The sequence below is a fragment of the Schistocerca nitens genome, chromosome 9 (genome assembly GCF_023898315.1).
Source record: "Schistocerca nitens isolate TAMUIC-IGC-003100 chromosome 9, iqSchNite1.1, whole genome shotgun sequence".
Lineage (NCBI taxonomy): Eukaryota > Metazoa > Arthropoda > Insecta > Orthoptera > Acrididae > Schistocerca > Schistocerca nitens.
In genome coordinates this window covers 312,923,234-312,947,952 of record NC_064622.1, presented here as the reverse complement: position 1 = coordinate 312,947,952, position 24,719 = coordinate 312,923,234, and the positions used below count along the sequence as shown (strand labels likewise).

At 37.9% G+C, this 24,719-nt stretch overlaps 1 protein-coding gene across 3 annotated transcripts in view; it reads right to left on the bottom strand.

The window, feature by feature from the left end:
• Nucleotides 1-24,719, bottom strand: part of LOC126204399 (histone-lysine N-methyltransferase SETDB1-like) — a 334,147-nt gene that overhangs the window by 56,510 nt on the left and 252,918 nt on the right. For all 3 annotated transcript variants that reach the window (XM_049938777.1, XM_049938775.1, XM_049938776.1), the window contains 4 exons: nucleotides 20,462-20,629; nucleotides 17,469-17,611; nucleotides 15,530-15,707; nucleotides 14,112-14,268 (listed from right to left, as the gene is read on the bottom strand). In XM_049938777.1, coding sequence (XP_049794734.1) covers nucleotides 14,112-14,268; nucleotides 15,530-15,707; nucleotides 17,469-17,611; nucleotides 20,462-20,629 — 646 coding nt within the window. The remainder of the gene's footprint in view (nucleotides 1-14,111; nucleotides 14,269-15,529; nucleotides 15,708-17,468; nucleotides 17,612-20,461; nucleotides 20,630-24,719) is intronic.

The window sequence follows — 24,719 nt, the reverse complement described above, 5'->3', positions numbered from 1 at the left end:
AAGCAGAGACAGCAGGTAATCTCAGGATCAAATTGGTACTTCCAATAGTAAAAGCATTTCTATCCAAAAGTTAGAAGGAAGGAAGAAAGAGTGTTGGAAGAAGTTGCAAAGGAATGGAATACCATATTTATTTGAGAATGGGGAAAGTGTGTGTGTGTGTGTGTGTGTGTGTGTGTGTGTGTGGAGGAGGTGGGGGGGTTGTAGTTATGGTGTCACATCTGACAAGAATTGGAGAAAGAAACAAAGCCAAAGATCCAACAGTTTAATATCTTTTAAAACCTGAGGTCCTTAGAGACAGAGCACAAGCTTGGATTACACAATGATAGGGAGTTAAATTGGTCGTAACCTCGTTTAAGAAACCACATGGTACTCACCCCACATGGAAACTACGGAAAGATGAAATCTAAGGGCCTTATAAGGAATTGAACCCAGATTCTCCAAATGTGAATTAGTATCTTAAAACACTGCACCTTCTTCACCACAAAAACAAAATTAAAAAATGGGCAACAGGATGTCTATTTCACATTTCTCTTCTACCTGTTAATTTTACAATATTATGATCAGTATCAAAATAATTAATTTTATATTACATGTAAGTGCATCGCTGCCTAATAGCACCACAGGTTTGTGAAGAAGTACTGCTTAATTTAAGAAACTTTTTAAAAAAATGTTAACACTTTCAGAGATTTTATATATTGTTCCATCTCGTATTAAACTTTCGTCTCTAAAGGAAAACTGCACTCAACACACCTTATAAACTGTTCTGCATACTTCAGCCTTTTTTATCATCATCATCATCATCATCGTCGTCGTCGTCGTCGTCAACTTTCTTTCAAGGATTAGGCTGTTGCCTGTTCTGAACTCACAAACAGGATCATTCCCTTCTTTTTCCAGGTCTTCCAATATCTCTTTTCCCATTTGGCATGTAATTCAGCACCTTTCTTGGAATTCTGGTATTCTGATTAGGTGTTGTCTCCAATCTTAAGAATTTTTTCGAAGTTTTTCATTCAAGTTGAAAATATTTGTGTTCTCATGTCTTCATTTTTAATTATGTCTCTTCTCGTGCAGACCTTTGTTTCCCTTAGGAATCCCATCTCTTCTATCAGAATTTTATTTTTTTGAGGTAACCCAGCTTTCATTTATGTAACACAACACAGCAATCACCATAACTTCATAGAATTTCATGGTAGTATCTTTTTCTACTTTACGGCTCGATGTTCCACTAATGGGACCACAAACAGCTTGGAATTTGTGTATTTTATTTTCAATATCAGAGCCAAAATCAAAATTTATAGCACAGCTTAAATACGACATTTGAGACACTTGATTTAAAATTGAAATTATATTATTATTCTGCCAGCCTTTGTTTACTTATAAAACCTCTTACATTCATTACACCTGTCTTTCTACATTCTAATATATTTTTCCAAACAGTAATCATCACTTCAAAGCACTAAAGTTTCAAAATTTTTTCCATAACCCAATGCTCACATTTGAATAGTTTATTGTATTACAATTTACAAACTTGGTTTACTAAGTGCATGTGTCTCTTCCAGAGTTTCCACGTCTATTATTCAACAACTTTATTGGATGTTGTCAATGTGATTCTACGTATCTTCTTGCTGCATCTTCAGTCAAAGGACTGTACTGATGTGGCTCAGCATGATAGAATATTCAGTGCAAGTTCTTATCTGTTTACTGTATTCAATCCTTGACTATCCTCTCCTACTTTTACACCCCCTCCCCCTCCACGTTCACCTCATTTACTAAAGTAACTACTCCATAAGGCTTCTTTGCCTCATAAATGTCCTGTCAACCTACTCCTAGCTCCAGAATATGATTTCAGCATGGCAACCTCCTGTGTAAAACATTCTGGTGGTAAAATAGGTCCCCATTCAAATCTGTATCTAGTATTATAAATAATAATCTATTAATTTTCTGCAACATCTCTAATTTTTTGTATAATTTACGTAACCTTTATAGGAGTCCACTGCTATATATATATATATATATATAATAGACACACACACAAAACAAAATACGAAGTTATATACTGGCACCATTATGTTGACGACATAATACGCCCGTCTGATGAATCACATAACACATATAACAGTTACACAATTATTTATTTAATTTACACCCAAAAATTTACTTTCATTAGAAACAGACACAGATAACACTAAAACACTAAATTTTCTGGACCTCGCCATGCAAAGAACAACCACCACTCATAACTTTACAACATTCAAAAAGTGATAATCACTAGTACCACAATCTACCAAACCACTCACTGGCACACAAGCAAGCAAGTTTCAGATTCATGCTCAACAATTAAACAGAATGCCCATAGGCTAACTGAGCTAACCAGAGGGCTAAACACAATGTAACAGATGACAATGGAAAATTGTTATATGATACCCACAGAGCAGAGAAACTAAACCAACAAATATGTAAACAGAAAATAAATGAACAAGCCACAGATACACAAGACCTTACACAATACAGAAGAACAGGAAGGGGGGGGGGGGTACAGAAGGTAAACAAAATTTAAATTTGGCCCTAAAATTGACTTGAGAACAAGTAAACAACAACTGAGACTGGACACACAATAACAATGTTTACACTGTCTTTTGACAAAGTAAAAAGTCGGATATTCAAATGAAATTTTGTATAACATATGTAATATTTGTGTGTGGTTCTGAATAACTCATGAAGATGGATTTGCCAAAGCTAAACGTAAGTAACAGCAAATATAGTCATGAAAGATCTTTACACAATGAAATTACATTTAGCTGCAGATGACAAGTGCCAGTAAATGATGATGTACAGATGGTTCTACACACCGCACAGTGTAAAATTAAGATGATAATAACAAACAAAAACTGTCTTTACACATAATTTTCACTGATAAGTTATCACTTAATATATGTCCACATCTCACAGATTTTAATAAATAAAACCCACTAACAAATGCACAAAGGTGCTGAAACAGGTTTGGGTTAAATGAAAAAAAAAAAACAGCGTTTTGCATTACAGGTGGACCTTATATCCAATAATTTTATCTGCAAACACAGTAAATGTAAGAGCAGGAAAACCTAATACTGAACGCTAGTTATGCTGTTAGTATCCTACATTTTTTCTATTTTATATACATATCGCTGTTCACTAAATACATGTGATAACCTAATCAAAGGTGTCACCTAAGATCATTGTTAACATCTTGTGACATAAGTCTGACAAAATCTTGATGATCCCTCATTCTGTCATCATAGTGCACAACTCTGACAAGTAGTCTAAACACACGTTTATAAGGATTATCGTACTTTGATCATGCACTCAAACTTTGTTCTCACTAAAATCCTTCCTACAGGAAAGACAAATGTAATGAGAGAGCTAGCAAAAGTCCTTTTCATTTCCCACAGGGGTACCATTAATATTATAAACTGACACCACCTGTATGAAGCTTCAAACAAGAATGAACAGTCCAAAACTGACTGTTCAATCATGCAGTACATAATATATTCTCATTAAATGAGCCAGTACTGTCCCTTAGTTCACCAAGAACGGATCCTTTCTACCTGTTTAAAAGCAAAACTGTTCTTTGCTCACACTTAGGTTCTATCATTTAATCGGTGCAGCTAGTGAGATTTTTAATGCATCGCCTCTCACTAATTCATTTTCAATCACTACTATTCTGCTTGCTGTTGGCTTTCATTTAAATGATCACCATCCTAATAAACACCACCTGATTACGGCTGCACTGTACTCTACATTATTATTATTATAATGTCATTATTATTATTTTGCTTAATGCTTTTATGCCCCAATTTTTTCAACGAATCTCAAATAACTCTCCTCCTACCTGGATTTTTTTTGTCCCACTGAGTATCATTGGGGCCTTATAGACCCCAAGTAATTTATACCTGATATATTGGCAGTATTTTAATGAACTAATATAAAAAAATTCATTACAGTTGTTCAATGTAACACTAATGATTCTATTTTTATAAATTTTACGTCCAAGAAACAAATTTAGGTTGGGGCATATTGAACTCATTGGTACTCCATGCAAAAAAACATTAATAAATGTCTAAGTTTTGTAAATATAAGAGAACGTCACATATTTCGAGGAAAAAAGGCAACTTTAAGAACAAAGACGATATAATCTTCTTATGTGCTTATGGGGTCATACTGAGCCCAGTGGTACTCAGTGCAAAAACTATGAATAAATTTTAATCTGTAGTAAATATAAAAATTAACAAATCATAAATGGATACAATTTACTAAGAGGGGGAAATCATGTATTTTGGAAGCAACAGTTTTGGAAACAAGGGAGATATATACGTCATCTGAGGCTTTCCCGGCGTATATGCTGTTTTGAAGGGTTCTCGGGTGTCCAGCTGTATACGATTGTTGAATGCCCATCACATTTCGGTGACAATTGTATCCAGCTGGACACCCACGAACTCTTCCAATGAGGGAGATATATATTTCTAATGTCCTTGTGAGGTCATGTACATCCCAGTGGTACTATAAGGGTGAAAGAAAATTCTTATGATTTGGTCTTTCAGTATTCCATGTCACTGCTGAATCCATTATCTGTTCATTCTCTCATTCTCCTATATACTTCAATGATTTGCTATGGTCGTTGGCTTGCTATATTTTAAGACCAAGTATCAATACAAGTGTGATGATGTAGCTATTTTCAGCAGCAAGCTCTTTGAATACATAAAATTAGTATTAATACAATGAAATTCTATGAGCAGCAGCAAATACCCTGGGAGATCAGTTGAATGGAATGGATAATGTCTCAAAAAAATATTACAAGATGAATCTCAACAAATCTCAATGGCAACTGGTTTTAGTCTAACTGCACCAGATGACCCTGAGAGAAATACAGTGGAGACAGAGATAGCGAAAGCAGTAGATGAGTTTTGATATTTGGGTAGCAAAGTGGCAATGGCTCATGTAGAGAGAATATAATATGCAGACTAGCAATAGCAAGAAAAGTACACTGCTGGCCACCGTAAATGCAACACCCTGAAGGAAGCATCCGAATCAAGTGAAATTTACACCATGAGTTTGCAGCGATGAGATATGCAACTGATTAGAAATTCAGCGCAGACGCACATAACGCACGCCTGTGGCGCCACCTCATAGCGCCATTTAAGGCTTGGCTATTTCGACGAGTGTACGTTCGGCACGTGTGTTTACCTTGCGGTTGTTTCACAAGACGATCAGTTATGCCTCGTAGACAACAGCGAACATCTTTTGATCAAGTATCCGAGTTCGACAGAGGAAGGATAGTGGCTTACCGAGATTGTGGATTATCATACAGAGAAATCGCTAGTCGTGTTGGACGAAACCAAACAACTGTAATGCGGATATGTGACCGTTGGATGCAGGAGGGTACGACGAACCGACGTGGTCGATCGCATTCACCTCGGTGCACCACTGCACGTGCTGATAGGCAAATTGTGTGCATGGCAGTGACGGATCGTTCAGTGACATCCCGAACCATAGCACAGCACATTGCGTCTGTAACGTATCATCCAGTGTCTGCGCGTACCATTCGACGCCGTTTACAGCAGAGTGGTCTGCCCGCAAGACGTCCATTGCTTCGTCTACCATTGACGCAGAACCACAGACGTCTCCGTCGCCAATGGTGTGATGACAGACGGGTGTGGACGGCAGAATGGAATGACGTTGTCTTTACTGACGAGGCACGCTTCTGTCTGCAGCACCACGATGGTCTGATTCGAGTGTGGAGACACCGTGGAGAGAGGATGCTGGACAGCTGCATTATGAACCGCCACACTGGTCTTGCACCGGGTATTATGGTATGGGGCGGTATCGGATAGTACTCTCGCACGCCTCTAGTACGCATTGCCGGTACTTTAAATAGCCGGCGCTACATATCCGAGGTGCTGGAGCCAGTTGTCCTTCCTTACCTTCAGGGCTCGGCCACAGTCATATTTCAACAGGATAATGCGCGACCACACGTGGCACGCATTGTCCAAAGGTTCTTCGTCAATAACCAGATTGAATTGCTTCCCTGGACGGCTCGCTCTCCGGATCTTTCGCCGATAGAAAACATGTGGTCCATGGTTGCTCAACGTGTGACCCAGATTACATCCCCAGCTGCCACACCAGATGATCTTTCGCAACGTGTGGAAGCTGCTTGGGCTGCTGTACCCCAGGAAAACATCCAACGTCTCTAAGACTCAATGCCGAGACGTGTGGCAGCGGTGATCTCCAACAATGGCGGCTACTCTGGCTACTGATTCTGGCAGGAACCACATGTCACAGACGTTTGTAAACGTAATCATTTGATACTTGGTCAACATGTTATCTACAAAATAAATTTTGTTGTGCTACCTCTTGTCTTTCTTGGTGTTGCATTTACGGTGGCCAGCAGTGTATTTCTGAAAACGAGCAATTTGTTAACACTGAATACAAATTTAAATGTTGGGAAGTCTTTTCTGAGGGTATTTATCAGCAATGTAGCCTCATATGGAAGTGAAATGTAGCCAGTTCAGGCAATGTAGCCTTGTATTGAAGTGAAATGTAGCCAGCTCTGGCAAGGAAGGAAGAAGCCTTTGAAATGTGGTACTGTAGAAGAATGCTGAAGATTATATGGGTAGATAAAATAACTAATGAAGAGCCACTGTATGAAATTAGGGAGAAAAGTAATTTGTGACATAACTTAATTGGGGGGGGAAAAAAAATAGGGGATTGGTTGATAGGAGACATCCTGAGGAATCAACGAAAAGTCAATTTGCTAATGGGGGGATGTGAGGAGGGGGCTGGGGATGTAAATACTGTAGAGGGAGACCTAGGCGCGAAACCAGAAAGCAGGTTTAAATTGATGCAGGTTGCAGTAGTTACTCACAGATGAGCAGGTTTACACAATAAAGACTAGCAAGGCGAGCTGCATCAAACTACTGTCTGGATTGAAGATCACAGCAGCAACTTATCAACCTTCCATTATACTTGACACCAACACAGCCCCATGCTTTACATTTATTTATTCATCAAAGTCACCCAGACGCAGGAAACCACTGCGGTAGCCATGCAACAGACACTCAGTTCATACTCAAAATTCCTGATGACAGCACTGAGATGCATAACGCAATTTACTGTAACACTTTAGTGTAGTGAATGGAACAAAATGTGTGAAAAAATGTCTGGTATACAGTGAATATTTCTGGCAGTTCAGTGTATACCTGTCCTTTTTTTCCCCCAAGGTAAGTCTTTCCGCTCCCGGGATTGGAATGACTCCTTACCCTCGCCCTTAAAACCCACATCCTGTCGTCTTTCCCTCTCCTTCCCCTCTTTCCTGAAGAGGCAACAGTTTGTTGCGAAAGCTTGAATTTTGTGTGTGTGTTTGTGTGTCTATCGACCTGCCAGCGCTTATATATATATGAAACATTCCACGTGGGAAGAAATATATCTAAAAACAAAGATGATGTGACTTACCAAACGATAGTCACATCATGTGACTTACCGAACGAAAGCGCTGGCAGGTCAATAGACACACCAACTAACACAAACACACACACAAAATTCAAGCTTTCGCAACAAACTCTTGTCTCATTAGGAAAGAGGGGAAGGGGAGGGAAAGACGAAAGGATGTGGGTTTTAAGGGAGAGAGTAAGGAGTCATTCCAATCCCGGGAGCGGAAAGACTTACCTTAGGGGGAAAAAAGGACAGGTATACACTCGCACACACGCACATATCCATCCACACATATACAGACACAAGCTTGTGAGATGTCTGCTTGTTTCTGTATATGTGTGGATGGATATGTGCGTGTGTACGAGTGTATACCTGTCCTTTTTTCCCCCTAAGGTAAGTCTTTCCGCTCCCGGGATTGGAATGACTCCTTACCCTCTCCCTTAAAACCCACATCCTTTCGTCTTTCCCTCCCCTTCCCCTCTTTCCTAATGAGGCAACAGTTTGTTGTGAAAGCTTGAATTTTGTGTGTGTATCGACCTATATATATATATATATATATATATATATATATATATATATATATATATATATATATATATATACAAAGATGATGTGACTTACCGAACGAAAGCGCTGGCAGGTCGATACACACACAAAATTCAAGCTTTCGCATCAATCTGGGCACCATCCAAAAGTGAGATTTTTCGGTCTCCAGAAATGTCGTAATACACAAGTGTGTGAAGGGATCTCAAATTCTACAACAGACTGACATCAACAGAACAAGTCTATAGATTTCTGCATTGAACAACCTCCGCAGTATCAACTGGAACACATCATTTCACTGTCATGAGTTACATCAGTGCTAGAGGGTCACAAGACAGCCTCGTACTAGTTCTACAACATCTACAGAACGAAAGCAACCTGTTTCTTCTTTTAACTGGGAGCGATTAATATTTTGCCCTGTGAGCTATTACTTTCAAGAAATGTAGTATATGAATAGGAAGAGGTAAACTGAATAGGAAGAGGTAAACCACACCAAAAATTCTATATTTTCAAAGGATACTACAAATGAAACCATAATTGGAGAAACAATATTTAGCATGTGTGAAAAGAATTAAAGTTACCTTACTCTTCAATATAAGAATAACTACAAAATAATGGAAGATATAATTCAGCAATTTTGCAGATTTTTCATACAATGGTATCATGTGGACTCTTTTCTTAAAGTAGCTCTTCATTTATGCAAAAAGTGTAAATAGCAGAAAAGACAATGGTTTAAAGTTCATACGGGATTCAGCATGTACATGGTGTTGGCATCTAGTCAAGCTGTTTGGAATATTGACAACAGCTTTATAGCACATTTATCCTCTGATAAAATTTGGATTAAATGAATTTCAATTTGACAACAATAATGACATTCATAAATGTGACTCCAACTTTGGCTAAGAAAAGTACCTACTTCTCATTTTGCTGTTTTTGGCGGCGCACAACTACTCATCAAAATATTCAATGTGAGACTTTTTCCTGGGTCTAGCATTATGTTATATCCCCACAATGAACTTATGCTCCATTCACCGAAGTGAGAGACAGCCTGTAAACTCATAAAGGCACATTACAATAGCACTGCCGTGGTGGGGTGAACAATACAGGGAGTTCCACTCCGTATGACTGTGTCCGTTGCAAGTATAAATCGTTATTGTGTATTCTTGGACTGTATTGTAAGATTCATCTCGTTTGAAAGATCAGTTTTTGACTATTGATGTAAGAATCAACTTTCATAATCACAGTCACAATTCACTGGTTCTGTTCCCACCAACAGCTATTCATTACCCCCCCCCCCCCATTAGTATCATGTGCGAGTAAACTCATTATGTTATCCTCCACAGGTGCAAGTGAGACCGACATCTCAGTTTTGAGGCCACCAAAGAAGTGATCCAAGAAGAAATCATTAGGTTCTGCATAGAAACATTTGGTTCTTAAGGTACGTAAAAAAGAGCTGTTGTCTCCAGAGCAGCCAATGACTGATATTGTTTTGAAAACAGCTCCATCTACATCTACGTGATTACTCTGCTATTCACAATAAAGTGCCTGGCAGAGCATGTACAGGTATTGGGTCATTCAGTGCATTGTGTGGTAAGTGGGTACAAGACCACATATTTTTTTTAATGTCTCCCAAGAAAGAAAAATCACAACAGTAGTCCCCCTCCCAAATCGAGTTTCCAACAATTTAGGAAGTGCTTGCTGCAGTGAAAACATATCCAGATTTGGGCAATTTTTAAAGAACTATGTTTTATAAATTATTAAAAGAAATTAATTTCAAGTACGTTTTGCGTGGACACGATTGCATGCTAACAGACAGGGAAGACTTCATTTTATAGAGGCAGTGTTATCTATGAACCAGTGAATTGTTGAGGGATGGAGGAAGACCCATTTACCATTTGGAAAAGTCATGACTGAACACAGGACATATCCAGAGTAACATCTGGGTAGATACTAAAGGTTTCTGTCTGGCTTATCCACCAAAAACAAGGGCCCACCGGGTAAAGGAAAATGCCCAATTATCACACACACTGGGAGCAAAGCAAGTTTCTTCAAAGACTGTTCGTGGATCTTCGAATCAAAGACGAGTGGAGATTATCACAAGGAGATGTGCACCATTACTTTCGAGAAGTGGCTAAAGATGTTCTTCCTTGGCTACAGGAAAACACAGTTATTGTTCTTGATAATGTACCATACTATTTTCGTCAAAAAGAAAAAGTTTCGAATTCGAATTCCAATGAGCAAGATATATCACAAGGGCAAAAATCTAAAAGTATTACTGTTGAAGAAAAGTGTGTTACAAACTGTAAAAGAGAGAGAGAGAGAGAGAGAGAGAGAGAGAGAGAGAGAGACGAGCACAACAAATACACAGTAGATGAAATGGCTAAGAATGCGGAGAAAACTGTTCTTTTGGGTCAGAATAAAAGGCTATGCTGCAGTATAAAACAGAACATACAAAACATTGAAAGTGAAAGAACTATTAGAGCAAGCAGTAAGAACAGTGTCTTCAGAAGATTGGAACAGATGCATACAATGTAGGCAAAGATAGATTGCTATTTACCGTCAAGAAGACATGTCAAGTTGCAGAAAAGCACAATTAAAAGACACTCATGCACACTCACACATGCACACAAGAAAGCACACCTCATGCACATACGACCACTAACTCCATCATATGGGGGGGGGGGGGCTATCTACAACTTGACATGTCACGTTTACAGTAAGTAGCAATCTATCTTTTCCTACATTGTTGACATTCCTATCTGGAGTTTCCATTGTTTGATTTTAGGAACAAATATATCTTCTATGTGGTGGAAAATTTGAAACTCAAATGTGGAAATCAGACTGCATTACAGAGGAGAGGAAAGGCGGTTTTGTTATAAACCTGACGTTTGACATAATGAAAGCAGTTTTATCTTCTCTTTAACATTATTGTAACTGGTACTGTTATTAAAATCGTTTGTTTGAATCTGCTACCCATCTGCCGTTCATTCTTTTTTCATTTTGTTTCATTCCATTGTGGCCCAAGTTCATATTACAGGGTTTCTCACGAGCAATGCAAGCTTCAATATGACGTCAGTCCTGTGGCCAACTGAACAGTGTGCACATAGGATTTTTGGTACCCCTGCTTTCACAGGAGAAATTTGTGATTGGCCACACACAACTGTTTCTGTTTCATCCCAACTCTCGGTGAGTAGACTATAATTCTGTTTCCAAAAATATTAACCATGAACTGGAATCCCTGTATGAAAACCACTTCTACTCAAATTGTGTTTTGTAGAGGAGCATGGGAGCATCATTTGCTACAAAACAACAATTTTCAGTCAACATTATGCATTATAGTTTACTTGGTATGATATTTTGAATTTACACTTTTTTTGGTGAAAATTCATCCTAAGCTCATTGCTAAGTGCACAAGGGTTTTGCAGGAAGCCCTAATGTGGTGGTGGAGAAACTGAACTTTCAAAGATATTCTATATGCCCATTTCATTAAAGACCAAGTACTGTCCCTCAGCAGTTGTTCCAAATTGCTACTATGAAACCTCCCAATTACTGATTAAAAGTGTTCTCAAGTATCATCATCTTTAACTGTCACTAGGTCTCTGAAGTTTTTGTTAGAGAATAATTCCTGATCAGGGGTCCTATAATGATACCTTTCCAAATGTTAATATTTTAGGATAGCTCTAACAACACACAAGATAAAATGCAAACCACATTTTGCAACAGCTATTTCTGTATTGAATATTGTAGCAAAGAATAATAAAGGAAACCAGATGGTATAAGTATTCGTTATCACAAACCACATTATCATACTATGTCATGGTACTTGGATTCCCTCCAAAACATGCAAAAATTCTGTGTGAAGCTTGCAGGAACTATACGGGCTCTGTCTCAAAAGCCACATAATGACAGCTATTTATAAGGCTATACTACCAAACAAGAGGCACAAAACAGCCAGAAACAGTTTATTGTTTCCCAAATATTTCAGCTGGTGATCAGTGGAGTGTAAAGATAGGTATACATGTCCACAGTAACATATTTCCATGTACATTAAAACTGTTTCTTGCTGAAGACTCCATTCCTACCATGAAATAGTTCTCTAAATATTCCACCAATGCATAAACAATCAGACAGTACATCAGAACAAAAACAGCCTTGGTTGTACAATTGGCAAGCCATGATGGAATAGGAAATTTTTTTTACAAACAGTATATGTTTCAGAAAAACCCAATAATGAGCTGAACAAAGAGTATGGGACAGTTGACAAGATTATTAATGTCGCTTTTGTTTTACACCTATAAACACAAAACAGAATGCTGTGAGTACCTCCAAACCACAGAAGCATAGTGTCACAACCATAACACTGCTCATGTTTCATGTTAACATTTTGTAAGTAGCTCAATTATTTGTTACTGCCATATGAATGTTTGGACAATGGGTCAGCCGTACCACACTGTTGTAACAGTTTTCTGTCCAACTTCAAGCACAATAGGGCTGTTATGCACTCTGTGAGCAACAATGTCTCTATATCAAAATTCCTCTATATACATTCTGACCAGTACCCCTTCCCCAACTCATTACATTCCTAACCATTTCCCTGCCATATATTGTTTTATGTTTGTTGAAAATATTGTTCTGTTCTAAATATCCTCCAAGATGCTGTAATTTTCAACAGTATTTTGTTTTTGCCTCATCATATTTCACAGGGGATTTGTATTTCTGCTGTTAACAAGTAATGCAATATTCGAACTGTTGTAACATGTCTTCACAACTGTACTGGTATAAGAAAATGAAGGAATGACTTGTCATCACTGCCATGTGTGTGAGGTGCTATATGCATATGTAGCCAACATTATGAAGCAGCTGACACAAATGACATTTAGTTAGTTATTTTAAGTGTAGATCTTTCAAAACTCTTTTTGAATTCTGAGGCCACAGTAATTATTCGCAACAGATAGAGAGAGAGAGAGAGAGAGAGAGAGAGAGAGAGAGAGAGCACCCAGGCTATTATCAAATATGAAATGTTGAGATGAATAGATGTCACCATAAACACTGGAGTTCTTAAAAACATAAATATAGAAGTATCATAAATATAGAAGTAAGTAAATAAGTTTTTAGAAACATGAACGTCCATGAGTTTACCTGGCAACTTTGTTGACTACGGTTCTCAAATGCTGAGGAACCACCAGTGTTTGCAAGACATATGAAGCTGCTATAAAGCTAACTAATAGTGCATATAATTACACAATGAAATTATATATCACAGAACACGAGGGCAGTATCAAGTGCACAAACCACACACACCGCATATAGTGAAACATTTCTCATAATGAGAACTTACATATCTAATTGCATTCACCTCCTTAGCTGAAGATCAGCATGCCTGACTGCCATGTGGGGTACCTAGGTTCAATCCCTTGTATCGCCAGGGCTTTCTCCTTGGGGGGGGGGGGGGGGGGCATCATGCAGTAGTGTGGGCCTGGCCTTTGATATTATCTTTTTATGCGTCTAACTGCAATACTTTCTGTGTCACTTCAATGACATGACTAATCGTCATCGTCCTTGTCCTCTTCCCCCTACGCAACTATCACAGTAATCAACAGATGCGCCTTCTAGTAAAAAGAAGTGCCGATGCTGTCTATGAAGTGATACTTCGACAACATAAAAATAACTAAAATAGTTCACACACCATCTGAAATAAAATAAAATACTAGAATTTAAATACTGAATAAGTGTAGTCGGAGAAGAGAAGGAGACTGATTGTGCAGGATGCAGACAACTCACAAACACAAAACATTCCATCTAGAACTGGCTCTTAAAGATATTGGAAAACCATCTAATAGCGGCAAGCTGATGGGAAAAGAAAAAGTAAGTATTAAGCACGTCACGTTTATTTTGACCATGCTGTAATGCACTATCTTATTTCTCATTACTGTAAAATGATATAGACAAAAATATCTAACAGTCTTAGGGAGAAAGCACTGGGCTTCACATGCACATAAAATCACTTCAACTATTCAGATGAACAACATTAATACTAAAATCTCTTTTTCAGCTTTGATGTTCTTCCAACAGTAAGCCGTAGTATTTAATATTAAAATTCTATGTACCTTTCTCTGCATCTGTAGTTTTCTTGGGAGAGAATGGTTCTGCCATGTCGACATCTCCATCCTCAGGGACATCGCTCTCATAATCTTCTTTCATTCTCTCAACAACTTCAATGTAGTCCAACTCTGCCAGGTACTCGTCTCCATAATTTTTGCCGCCCTAAAGACATTAAATTAAATCTATATATTTTCAGAAACATTTCAACTTTTTTCAGTGAAAGTCACTGCAATGAGGAAGTATCACCTAATGGCTGCTCCTTCTAAGGAGACCAGTGTCCTTTGTATTGGATTAGATTATAAAAGTCAATGATCTGGACACGTTACAATTTATTAAAATTGATTACCAGTTTCTGTTTTGCACCCATCATCAGGCTCAAAACCTTAGCAGCAATACATAGGTACTCAGTATACAAAACTGAAGCTGGTGATCAGTTTTAATAAAATAGTGTGTGACCAGGATATTACTTTATTAATATAATATTTATTTGTCATTAAACTAGCCAGTATCGGGATTTTGCTCATTTTTGGTTTGGTGTGAAAGAAGAGAAATGAGGACAATCGTAGCATAACAAACACGAAAGAACTAATAGTAACATCGAGATATTAGCATTAATTACACCAGGTATAACATTCGGACTATATAGCAGAATGGCATTAATTAACATACTTTTCAATTTGGCACATCAACTGGTAAGTATGATTCTTGTCAACAGTTTTATTCAAACATATGTAATAAGAACACTGTGTTATAACCCAAGAGCATTTACTGTTAGAAGCACTGAAGGTTTGATACATTCTGGATGCCAGACTGTAGTTTCTTCTGAAGAAGTGGTATTTGTATTTCATTCTTATGCTTTTATTTCCCCTTGTAAGACTAGGGTATTCAGGACTTCTCTTACATCTTACACAATCCTCAGTGACTCAACAGTATGAACTGTATGGTATTTGAGTATCTACTACCATTACTACTACTACTACTACTAACAAGAATAATAATAACAAAGAGAGTGGGAGAGGAGAAGAAGAAGAAACACAGTTCTGCCAGTCATTATAATGTGTCAGTGTTTTCACCTGTGAGAATATCTTACAATGTTGTAGTAGTTGCAGTATAACAACAACAGAGAAGGACTGCTTCTACACCTACATCTTATTATGTTGATCTCTTTTTCTACAAAATTAATGTGGTTAGACAAACAATCACCACACAGAGGAAGTAGAGAGCAGTGGACACACAAGAGCTATTACCATTCATTATAAATTAACTTTAAATCACACGTGTTACTTTTTACATAACTCCTACTATGTTGCTGAAACTGCACAGTGGAGGGCTATCACTGTCCATGCTATCATTTATCTTGTAGCCAGGACTGTCTACTATTGTGTCATTTACTTAAAATTTATTTTAATAAAACGGAAAATACCTCATTGGCACCTTGTTCTGTCAGTAGACGACCTGCATACACACAGATGAATGAGCCCTGTGGGATATCGTTGAGACAGCGTATTCCCCAGCCTCTCCTTACAGTCTTAAAAACTTGGAGTTTCAGCTGAAGAGGAAATTGTGCAACACGGTTCAAGCACGTACTGGAGCATTTACACCTAAAAATGTAAAACAAGTGTGAAAAACAAGATTTTACAATGTTGTGAACACTTGCAAGAAATACATTTTGAACAGCTTAACAAGTGATAAGTAATGCCAATAGTACACACATCATAATGAAAAGTCATGTCCAAAGCAATAATTGTACTTGGCCTTTAAAAAATATTTAAACAGCCTCACTATATGTTTCTATCAGTCTTCCTGTATTTGATGAAGATAACATTCTTTTACACAATCTCAATCTCATATCATAGAAAATAACATTCCTTGATCTGGCAGAAAGAGTAAGCTTTTTTAGGAGACAAGATTACTCTGAGGTTAAGGATACTCTCCAGTACAATTTTACACACACACAAACACACACACACACACACACACACACACACACACACACACACACACACACAAACGGGTGACAACAGGAAGCGCATCTGGCCACCCTCAATCTCTAACACTGCAAAATCCAGACTAACATGCCGACCCATGAACAAGCATGATATGGCTAGGTTGAACACTAAAAACATAAGCAAGAATATTTAAAAAAATATGTTTTCATGCTTAGCATCTAAGAATTTATGTCAAATTTTATATAGTTCTACAGAAACAACTGACTCAGAAGACGCTATGGGGTTTATCAAAGTGGCAGGATCTTAACCTATGATTGAGATATCTCTGCCATCTCTTTCCCTATGGGGAAGGGGATGCAGCATCTTCCTTTATTATCAAAATTGCTCTGCCATCTTTCTTATGGAAGAAAGGATTATGTCCGTAGTCCTTTACCAGTCACATGCCCATGACTGGCAGGTTTCCAGGCTCTTGCCATCCTCCTGAACTAATCAACTGCCGGCAATCCAGTACCAATTGGCGCATGCTCCACACACAATGAGTGAAACACGCCAGCTCGTTGTCCGCGGCGTCTGCTGCAGCCAATACAAGAGATGGCTGACTTACCACTGGCACATTGTGCCTCAATGACCATGGCACTGCATACTCAGTCACGTGTTCCATGCGGATATCCATCCACCTGCCTACTTAAGATGCGGCAATGACTAGCAGACAGCATTCACTTATGCTCTTGGGTTTTACACTGGCCACACCCAGTGACCCATCCATCAGAGCAAAACTATTCATTCAGCATGCACTCCAGGTTTTCTGCTGGCTGCTCCCAGTGACTCATCCCTCAGAGCTTGTACCCAAACTTCGAGCTCTGTTCATGCCCCAGGCCTTTATGCTGGCCGCACCAGCATCTCATCAATCAGGGTGTACACACAGCTTGCAGTAGCACCCATCTGATAGCAGTTCCAATGCCAACTATATCATCATCTAGGACTTGTGGGTTCAATGGGATTGTTACTTACTAAGTGTTAACTTTTCATGTAACTAACATTAGAGCTGAGACGTGTCATTGTTAGCAACCATCAGACAGCAGCCTAATTAAGCTAATGATGAGTTTTCGCTGTTACACTACAATAAAGGGTATGTTGTTGTTCTCTACTTGGGAGACAGTTTATTCCGTGTAAACTCTACCACCCCTTGTCACAGCAAAAATATACTAATAAATAACATTCTATGATGATGATTTCATTGCATTCAGTTTAAGATTGAAATTCCTGCCCTAACTATATTTTCATCTGTCCTAAGATTCCTATAAAAATTGTTTTCACATATATATGTTACTAAACAGTTTCCAATGTTTCAAATACACTTCACTGGAATCAAAGTAAAACAAGAGCAGCAAAAAAAAATGTGAGTCAATTTACCTTACATTACACTCATAAATTCCAGTTGTAACAGGCTCTGGAAGACGTTTGTTCATATAGCCAACAGAGAAATCTGGCTGAGCACCTCGCACACATGCTGTACCTCCAATTGTGAGCTGCCAACAAGCACATTTACTACGATCCTGCAAACAAAAGATAACTATCTGAAATAGTCAACACTGACTCAGAGGTTGGGCTGAATAGCATGGTTCTTAATAGCGGTTGTCCCGCTAGGAAGTCGAATACACTTACATTCCTATGACTTACAAAACAGCTCTAGCAGCAAATTAGGTAAGGGATAAACAGTTTCACAAAGAATCTTCACCACAGAGTAACTCGAGATTTTGACAGATCTATGTTATTAGTGTGCAATTAAAAAATGTTGTAGCTTTTGACTAATAGCTCACAGAAGGGAAGTGAAGCTGTTGCCTGGTAATGGCAATTCTTGGTTTTGAGACAACTCATGTCATGCGAATAAGTCTGCTAACATTTTGTCAACAGAAAATTGTCTTGTCCTTATTTCATTACAAATATGATTTTCATAAATGTAAGAAATTTGAACTTCTGTTTCAAATGTTTCTCCAGAAATAAACAAAATGGAAGAGTCAACATCTCTCAAATTTTGGGTATTCTTGTGAATGGCACATACAAAGTAGATCAAGTAACAATGTGCTCTTCTCTTTTGCACTTACTGGTTGACAGACATGTATCAACAAACAAAGTTTCTTGAAAATTCTTGGGTAATTAGTAAGTGTTGCTGATCATTAACATGAAACAAGAAGGAAATACACAAAACTTACAACTAAGCTGATCAAAGAGAAAAGAGTTCCTACAAGTTTGTAAGTGTTGCAGATCTTAAGATGAAACTTTGAAAGCATCACTAGCTTCCCCCCCCCCCCCCTTCCTCTTTTACACACACACACACACACACACACACATATATATATATATATATATATATATATATATATATATATATATATATATATATATATATATATATATATTTATTTCCCTGTTTCGAATTTCTTTTTTGATGCTTTCTAGTGGCATTCCATTCTGAGTTTACAGACTCTCACCACTACTAAACCTTGCTGGCTGTTTATAGCCCAGAAATGTTATTTCTTCTATTTTATCCACTAATGACATCAAAATGGTTCAAATGGCTCTGAGCAATATGGGACTTAACATCCGAGGTCATCAGTCCCCTAGAACTCAGAAATACTTAAACCTAACTAACCTAAGGACATCACACATATCCATGCCCTAGGCAGGATTCGAATCTGTGACCGTAGCAGTCGTGTGGTTCCGGACTGAAGCGCCTAGAACCGCTAGGCCACCGCGGCCAGCCACTAATGACTAATCATTCTTAGCAGCTGATATGTTTAAGCTGTGTCCCTAAAAAACTGAAATACTTATTTTCTCTGTTTGTAGGTGGTTGATGCAGAGGCCAAAAATTTTACAACTATGAGGGTCATTCTAAAATTACAGAACATGTTTCCTTTTTATTCAAACTAATGAAAGAAAACTTATTTTATGACACTCAACGGAAATTCAAGGAAGAAATAACAATTTGAAAAGGACAGATTGCTCTCACAACAAAGATGTAGTGCTGTGTTGCAGAGAAGCACAATGAAAAAGAATTCTAGACACAATCAGGTACTGAACGAAGTCCTTCATCAGAAATAGAAAACTCACACACATTTACACAAGTACCTGTATATTCAAACACACATCGCCACTGTTGTCTCCAGAAACCAATGGCTGACTGTGACTGTAGCTGAGGTGAGATGAGCAGCAACCTTTGCTGGTCCCTGCCCTCCAACTGCCTATCCCCTTCCCTGCTCCCATTTCAGTACTACACACACCTTCTACCCCACCATCACACCTACATAGTTATTTCTCATTCTTTACTTCTCTCCTCTTCCCTCCTCCATTCTCCCCCAGAGCACTGTTTCTAATGCTGCACCGAGCAGCCCTATGCTGTGCCCATTATATCCCTGCATGCTCCCATAAGTAGCACTAGCATCTATCTCCATCCTTATCCTTCTATCCCTCCTACTTGCCACACCAAGCCTCTTATTTACATCACTACCTACCCCAACAAAGGCTGCTGCTCATCTCAGATGCAGTCACAGTCAGACCTAAGCACCTGGAGACAACAGTGGTCATGTGTCTGTGACTTGTGTTTGTATGAGAGTTTTGTTTTGTCTACATCTGATGACGGACAGCATGATAGCTGCATTTGCTTACATGCTCTTTCATTGTGCCTGTCTGCAAATCTATGTGTCAAGTAAAATCTATCCTTTTCATATTGTTATTTTACAACATAATTTGACATTGCAGATATTTTTCTACATTACCACCATTCAAAATTAAACATTTGTTGTAGCACTCCACTAGCTCTCCTATGTCTTCTGCACACTCACTCGTGGTCACTGTTGCTCTCTTTCCATTTGCTGCCATTTTCATAGTGCTTTCTGCCCCAAAAATCCAATTTGGAAAAAAGATGGTAATCATGTGGAGCCAAGTCGAAGATATAAGATGGATGTTCAGTAACCTCTACTTAAACTGTAGAGGCAAATCCTTCATCAACATCTGAAGGGCATTTTTGAACTGAAGCTTCATTTGTCACATTTCTACCAACTTCTATTACGTCTGTAAATTTCGATATGGTAGGCTTTTTTGCATTCAGAAACTGTATTACACTATGAAATTCACACTTTGCAAGCTCGTTAACTTTGTCACAATTTCAAAATCACACAAACAGACAGTAAAAAATGGGTCCTGCTCTATGTTAGTGTCATACTGGCATCAACGATTAGGAAAAACTATGACAAAATGGTAGGGATGAAGGGAGAATTGTGTGACTTGTCAGGTCAAAACATTTTTTCTTTTTAAGACTGACCCTTGTAAATGCTATCTTCATTAATTTAAGTATGATCCATTTTGATATTCTCTGTTTGAAATCTAGTGTGCGTATTTCTCCTTACCCTACAATCATCTTCACAGTCACATCCAGTTAAGAACTCTGGATCAAGGTTGAGTGGTACACCTTCCATGGGCAAGCGTTTCGTGGAATAGTTGACAAAGTCTGGCACACTGTGATCCACACAGTTCACGCACGACACTGGCACATTTTCAAGACCATACGAAAGATCCTGGAACAAATATCTTTATTACAACATACATTTACATTGTACATTTCCCTTGGGATTAGAGGTAATGGCATTATAACAAACAAAAATTAACTATGTTAATAGATATTTACTGACGTCAAACAGATCAGATTAGTTGATTACGATAATGTAGCGAGGCACTGTGTTGTCAGTAGGTGCATAAACAACACAGAGAATGTTACAGATATTCAGTTTGCACTGCAGCTTGACTGTGTTGAGTGGTTGTGTCAGGTAGAGTAAAGTGGGCCAGGGGATACAGGAGGCAAGGAGTTGGAGGGAGGGTTGGGGAACACTGGCTGATGATTGGGAGGCTGAGGCAGAGGCGCTGTGGAGATCGTTCTGGCCACAGGCAGGGGAAGTTGTGCTCAACACCCGATGACATGGAGGACTGGATAGGGAGGTGGAGAAAAAACAGAGGAGCGAAATAAATTTGAGCAAGCTATTACAATTACGACTAAACAATTCCTATAAAATTTTAAAACTTATTTATACACATAAAGAGGATTTATAAAGTTTCAGGATTTTTCATTTTTTAAAAATAATTTTATTTATTCGGCTACAATGACATTATATTCTTCAAAATAGTCCTCATTAGATATTATAAACTTATGCCAGAGCTTCTTCCAACTCCCAAAAACTTCTGGAACTTTGTCTCAAAGACAGCACTTAGCTCTTTTCTGCGATGCAGTTTTAACCTCAGATAAGCTTGTAAGACAACAATCCCGTAAGGTTCTCTTTATTTTTGGAAACAGAAAGAGTAACACACAGTCGTATCAGGCAAATATGGAGGTGGATCATCATCAGATTGTTGTTTTTAGCCAAAAATTCACGAACAAGCAATTAAGTGTCAGCAGGTGCATTATTGGTTTGAAAAGCCATGAATTGTTCCGCCACAAATCCGGGCCTTTTTTTTTCCAGTTTGCTTCCCACAAACAGCAGTGAACTTCTAGTTAGTACTCCTTCTTGATCATTTGACCTTTAGGCAAAAACTCATGACGCACTATGTGCTTAGAATCTAAGAAAACAGCGAGCAGAGCCTAGACATCCAATCACATTTGCCAAGCTATTTTCGGTCTTGGCGGTCCATAACGCCTCAAGTGAGACAACTGAGCCTTAGTTTCAATGTCATACCTGTACACCCATGTTTCGTTATCAGTTGTAACACATTTCACAAGTTCTGCTTTGTTACTCACTTCATTTAGCAACTACTGAGCAGCTTCTATTTGCTGCTTTTTTTTGCTCAAAATCCAACGGCCTTGGCATAAATTTTGCTGACACACATTTCATACCCAAAACATCCGTCAAGTTTTCACAGCATAAGCGAACTGATACGCCAACATCATCAGCAACTTCTGAGAATGTGGTTCGCCGATTGTTCATAACCACTTCTTTCACTTTGAATAAGTTTTCATCGGTCGTTAATGTGCTAGAGCGCCCTGATAGTTATCTTCAAGTTCTTCACAGCCATCTTGAAAACAGTTATTCCACATGTAAACCCTTGTTTTACTCTTTGCAGGATCACCAAATGAATAGTCAATATTTCTAAACCTTTGTCTCATTTTATTCCATTTTCATAGCAAAATTTAATTCAAATTCTCCGAACCAATTGTAAGACAAATGAACACACATTAAATGTGGCTTCCAGTGTAGAAATACATTTCAGACATGTTTACCAACACAACACAAAATTGCATGAATCAGACTGATACAATAAGTAAAATTACAAAACTTTGGATACTTTTTGAACACACTTCATACATGTTCACATTTGTCAAAAAGAAGTAAGAATTATAAATAATGTAGCAATCAGTCACGGAAACATAATTTATTTATCTTGTTGCAGGTCGATTTCGACTGATATCAGTCATCATCAGGGCTTGGAGACACTTTGATGCTTATACATCGCTTATTGAACACGATGTATAAGCAACAAAGTGTCTCCAAGCCCCGATGATGACTGATATCAGTCGAAATCGATCTACAACAAGATAAATAAATTATGTTTCCACGACTGGTTGCTACATTATTTACAATCTTATAGTCCACGGTCGCTGCACAGAATGGGAACCTTATGGAGCCATTCAGAAGTAAGAAAATTCTGCATCTCAATTTCAAAAGCATTTCCAAAACCATTCACTTGAGCTTGCAAGTACCAGTTCCTGCAATTTCACTATGCTGAACACATCTCTAGATGCCTGCTAGCTGTAGTGTATAACCTCAGTCATTTATGGTTTTACACCCGAAGTTTGCTACTTAGCAACTGCTCTTTTGTTTTTGCTTTACTTTGAGATTATAAAGTGTTCTCAATTGTTGAAAATGCATATCTGTCGCTTACAACCGAGTTAAACTAATGTTCTCTAAACTACACTCTTGTGCTGGACAAGACAAATCTCAAACAACTAGGTCATATGAGTAGAATTGGTGGGAGACAGAGGTGCCTGGCACACAGTTGGCTCCCAACAAATTTGAAGAAAAAGTTTTATCATCTCTGTACTTCTCAAAATGAAACCATGGATCAAAACCTCCAAAGAGCCAAAAATGTGCTTGATAACTTAGAGAGCACAGGTTCAATCTAAACATATTAAACTGACAATTTAAAACTTAATGATCAGCTCAGTGGCTTTCAAGTTATCCATAAAACTAGGAGCTTAAGGAAGTAGAGCCAGTCACATTTATGGGGACACATGTGGGAAGAGGGGAAAAAACTTAAATGATCTTTACATGAACGCTAAATGGGGGGGGGGAAAAAAAAAAAAAAAAAAAAAAACATCGCACACCTGCAAAGAAACAATGTCCTGCACAACAGACATGGATAAAAGAAAGGCAGCTTACCACAGTTAGTTTGAAACTGTTATAAGCTATGGAATTATCTGCTGGGTTAATTAAAAAATGAAATTAGAATATTGACACAAAAATTATAGACACATGTGTAATGCAAAGCTGCAGGGATTCATGTCAACTACTATTCAGAGATCTTAAGATTTTAATTATCCCCTGTATTTGTGTTTATGAACTGTGTATCTTTGATCTACAGCCCAAATTTACTTCTAAGAGACCATTTTCAACACGTGTGCAACAGAAAATACAAAGAAAATTTCATGTTTCTCTCTCACATTAAATTCTATTTGCAGACTCCGTACTAATGGTCATAAAAAAATATTAAAAGGGACAAACTTTCAACAGCAGAAAAATAAAATTACAATCCATAATAGTGAAGAAAGACTGTATTCACTAACGGAATTTTTATGCGATGATAGCACAACATTCACGAAATAATGTGGAAAATTTTATCACTAACTGTAAACTGATTCAAGTATATATGATCATGGATAACTTGTCTCGAATATATTACTTCTATTTGCAACCACTTTAAATTATTACATTGTGCACCTTACCAATAAATTAAATAAATTTTGAAGAAAATGTCACAACCAGTTGCACTTATCTTTTTATTTTAAACCATGACCGGCTTCAGCCCCCAAAGCCATTATCTAGTGATATGTGAGATGCTCTGAGAGGACAGAGCACCTCTCAGGACACCTGACATACATCACTAGGAAATGGCCTTGGGGGAGGCAACCAGTTGTCATTTAAAATAAAAAGGAAAGTGCAATTGGTGCTGACATTTGTTTCAAAACCACCACCAGAATTGCAGAACTGTTACCAAGATGTTAAACAAACTGGACACAAAATTTACTGAGTAATTTATTTACATTTGTGTATTATGAACCAAAAACAGTACTAAAAAAATAAAAGAATAAGAATCACAAGTGACCAGCATATTGCCATATTTTCTGCTGAGATGATATAGTGTAATCACTGTGACAGTGACTCATTCAATATCATGTCATGAGAGGTCCCAATCATGATCAACTGAATGTGTGAACAATTAACTGCTGAGCTTAAAAAGTTACAGTGCAAAGAAGTATTTGAAAGATTAATAGCTCATCTGATTTTATTAGATTTAGAGCACTATACAGAGAGATCATAAGTGCCTACTTTTTACAATAATAAGCTAAGAGTTATAAAAGTTGTTACAATTAATTTCTTATCTCTAAAACCAGTCATTGCA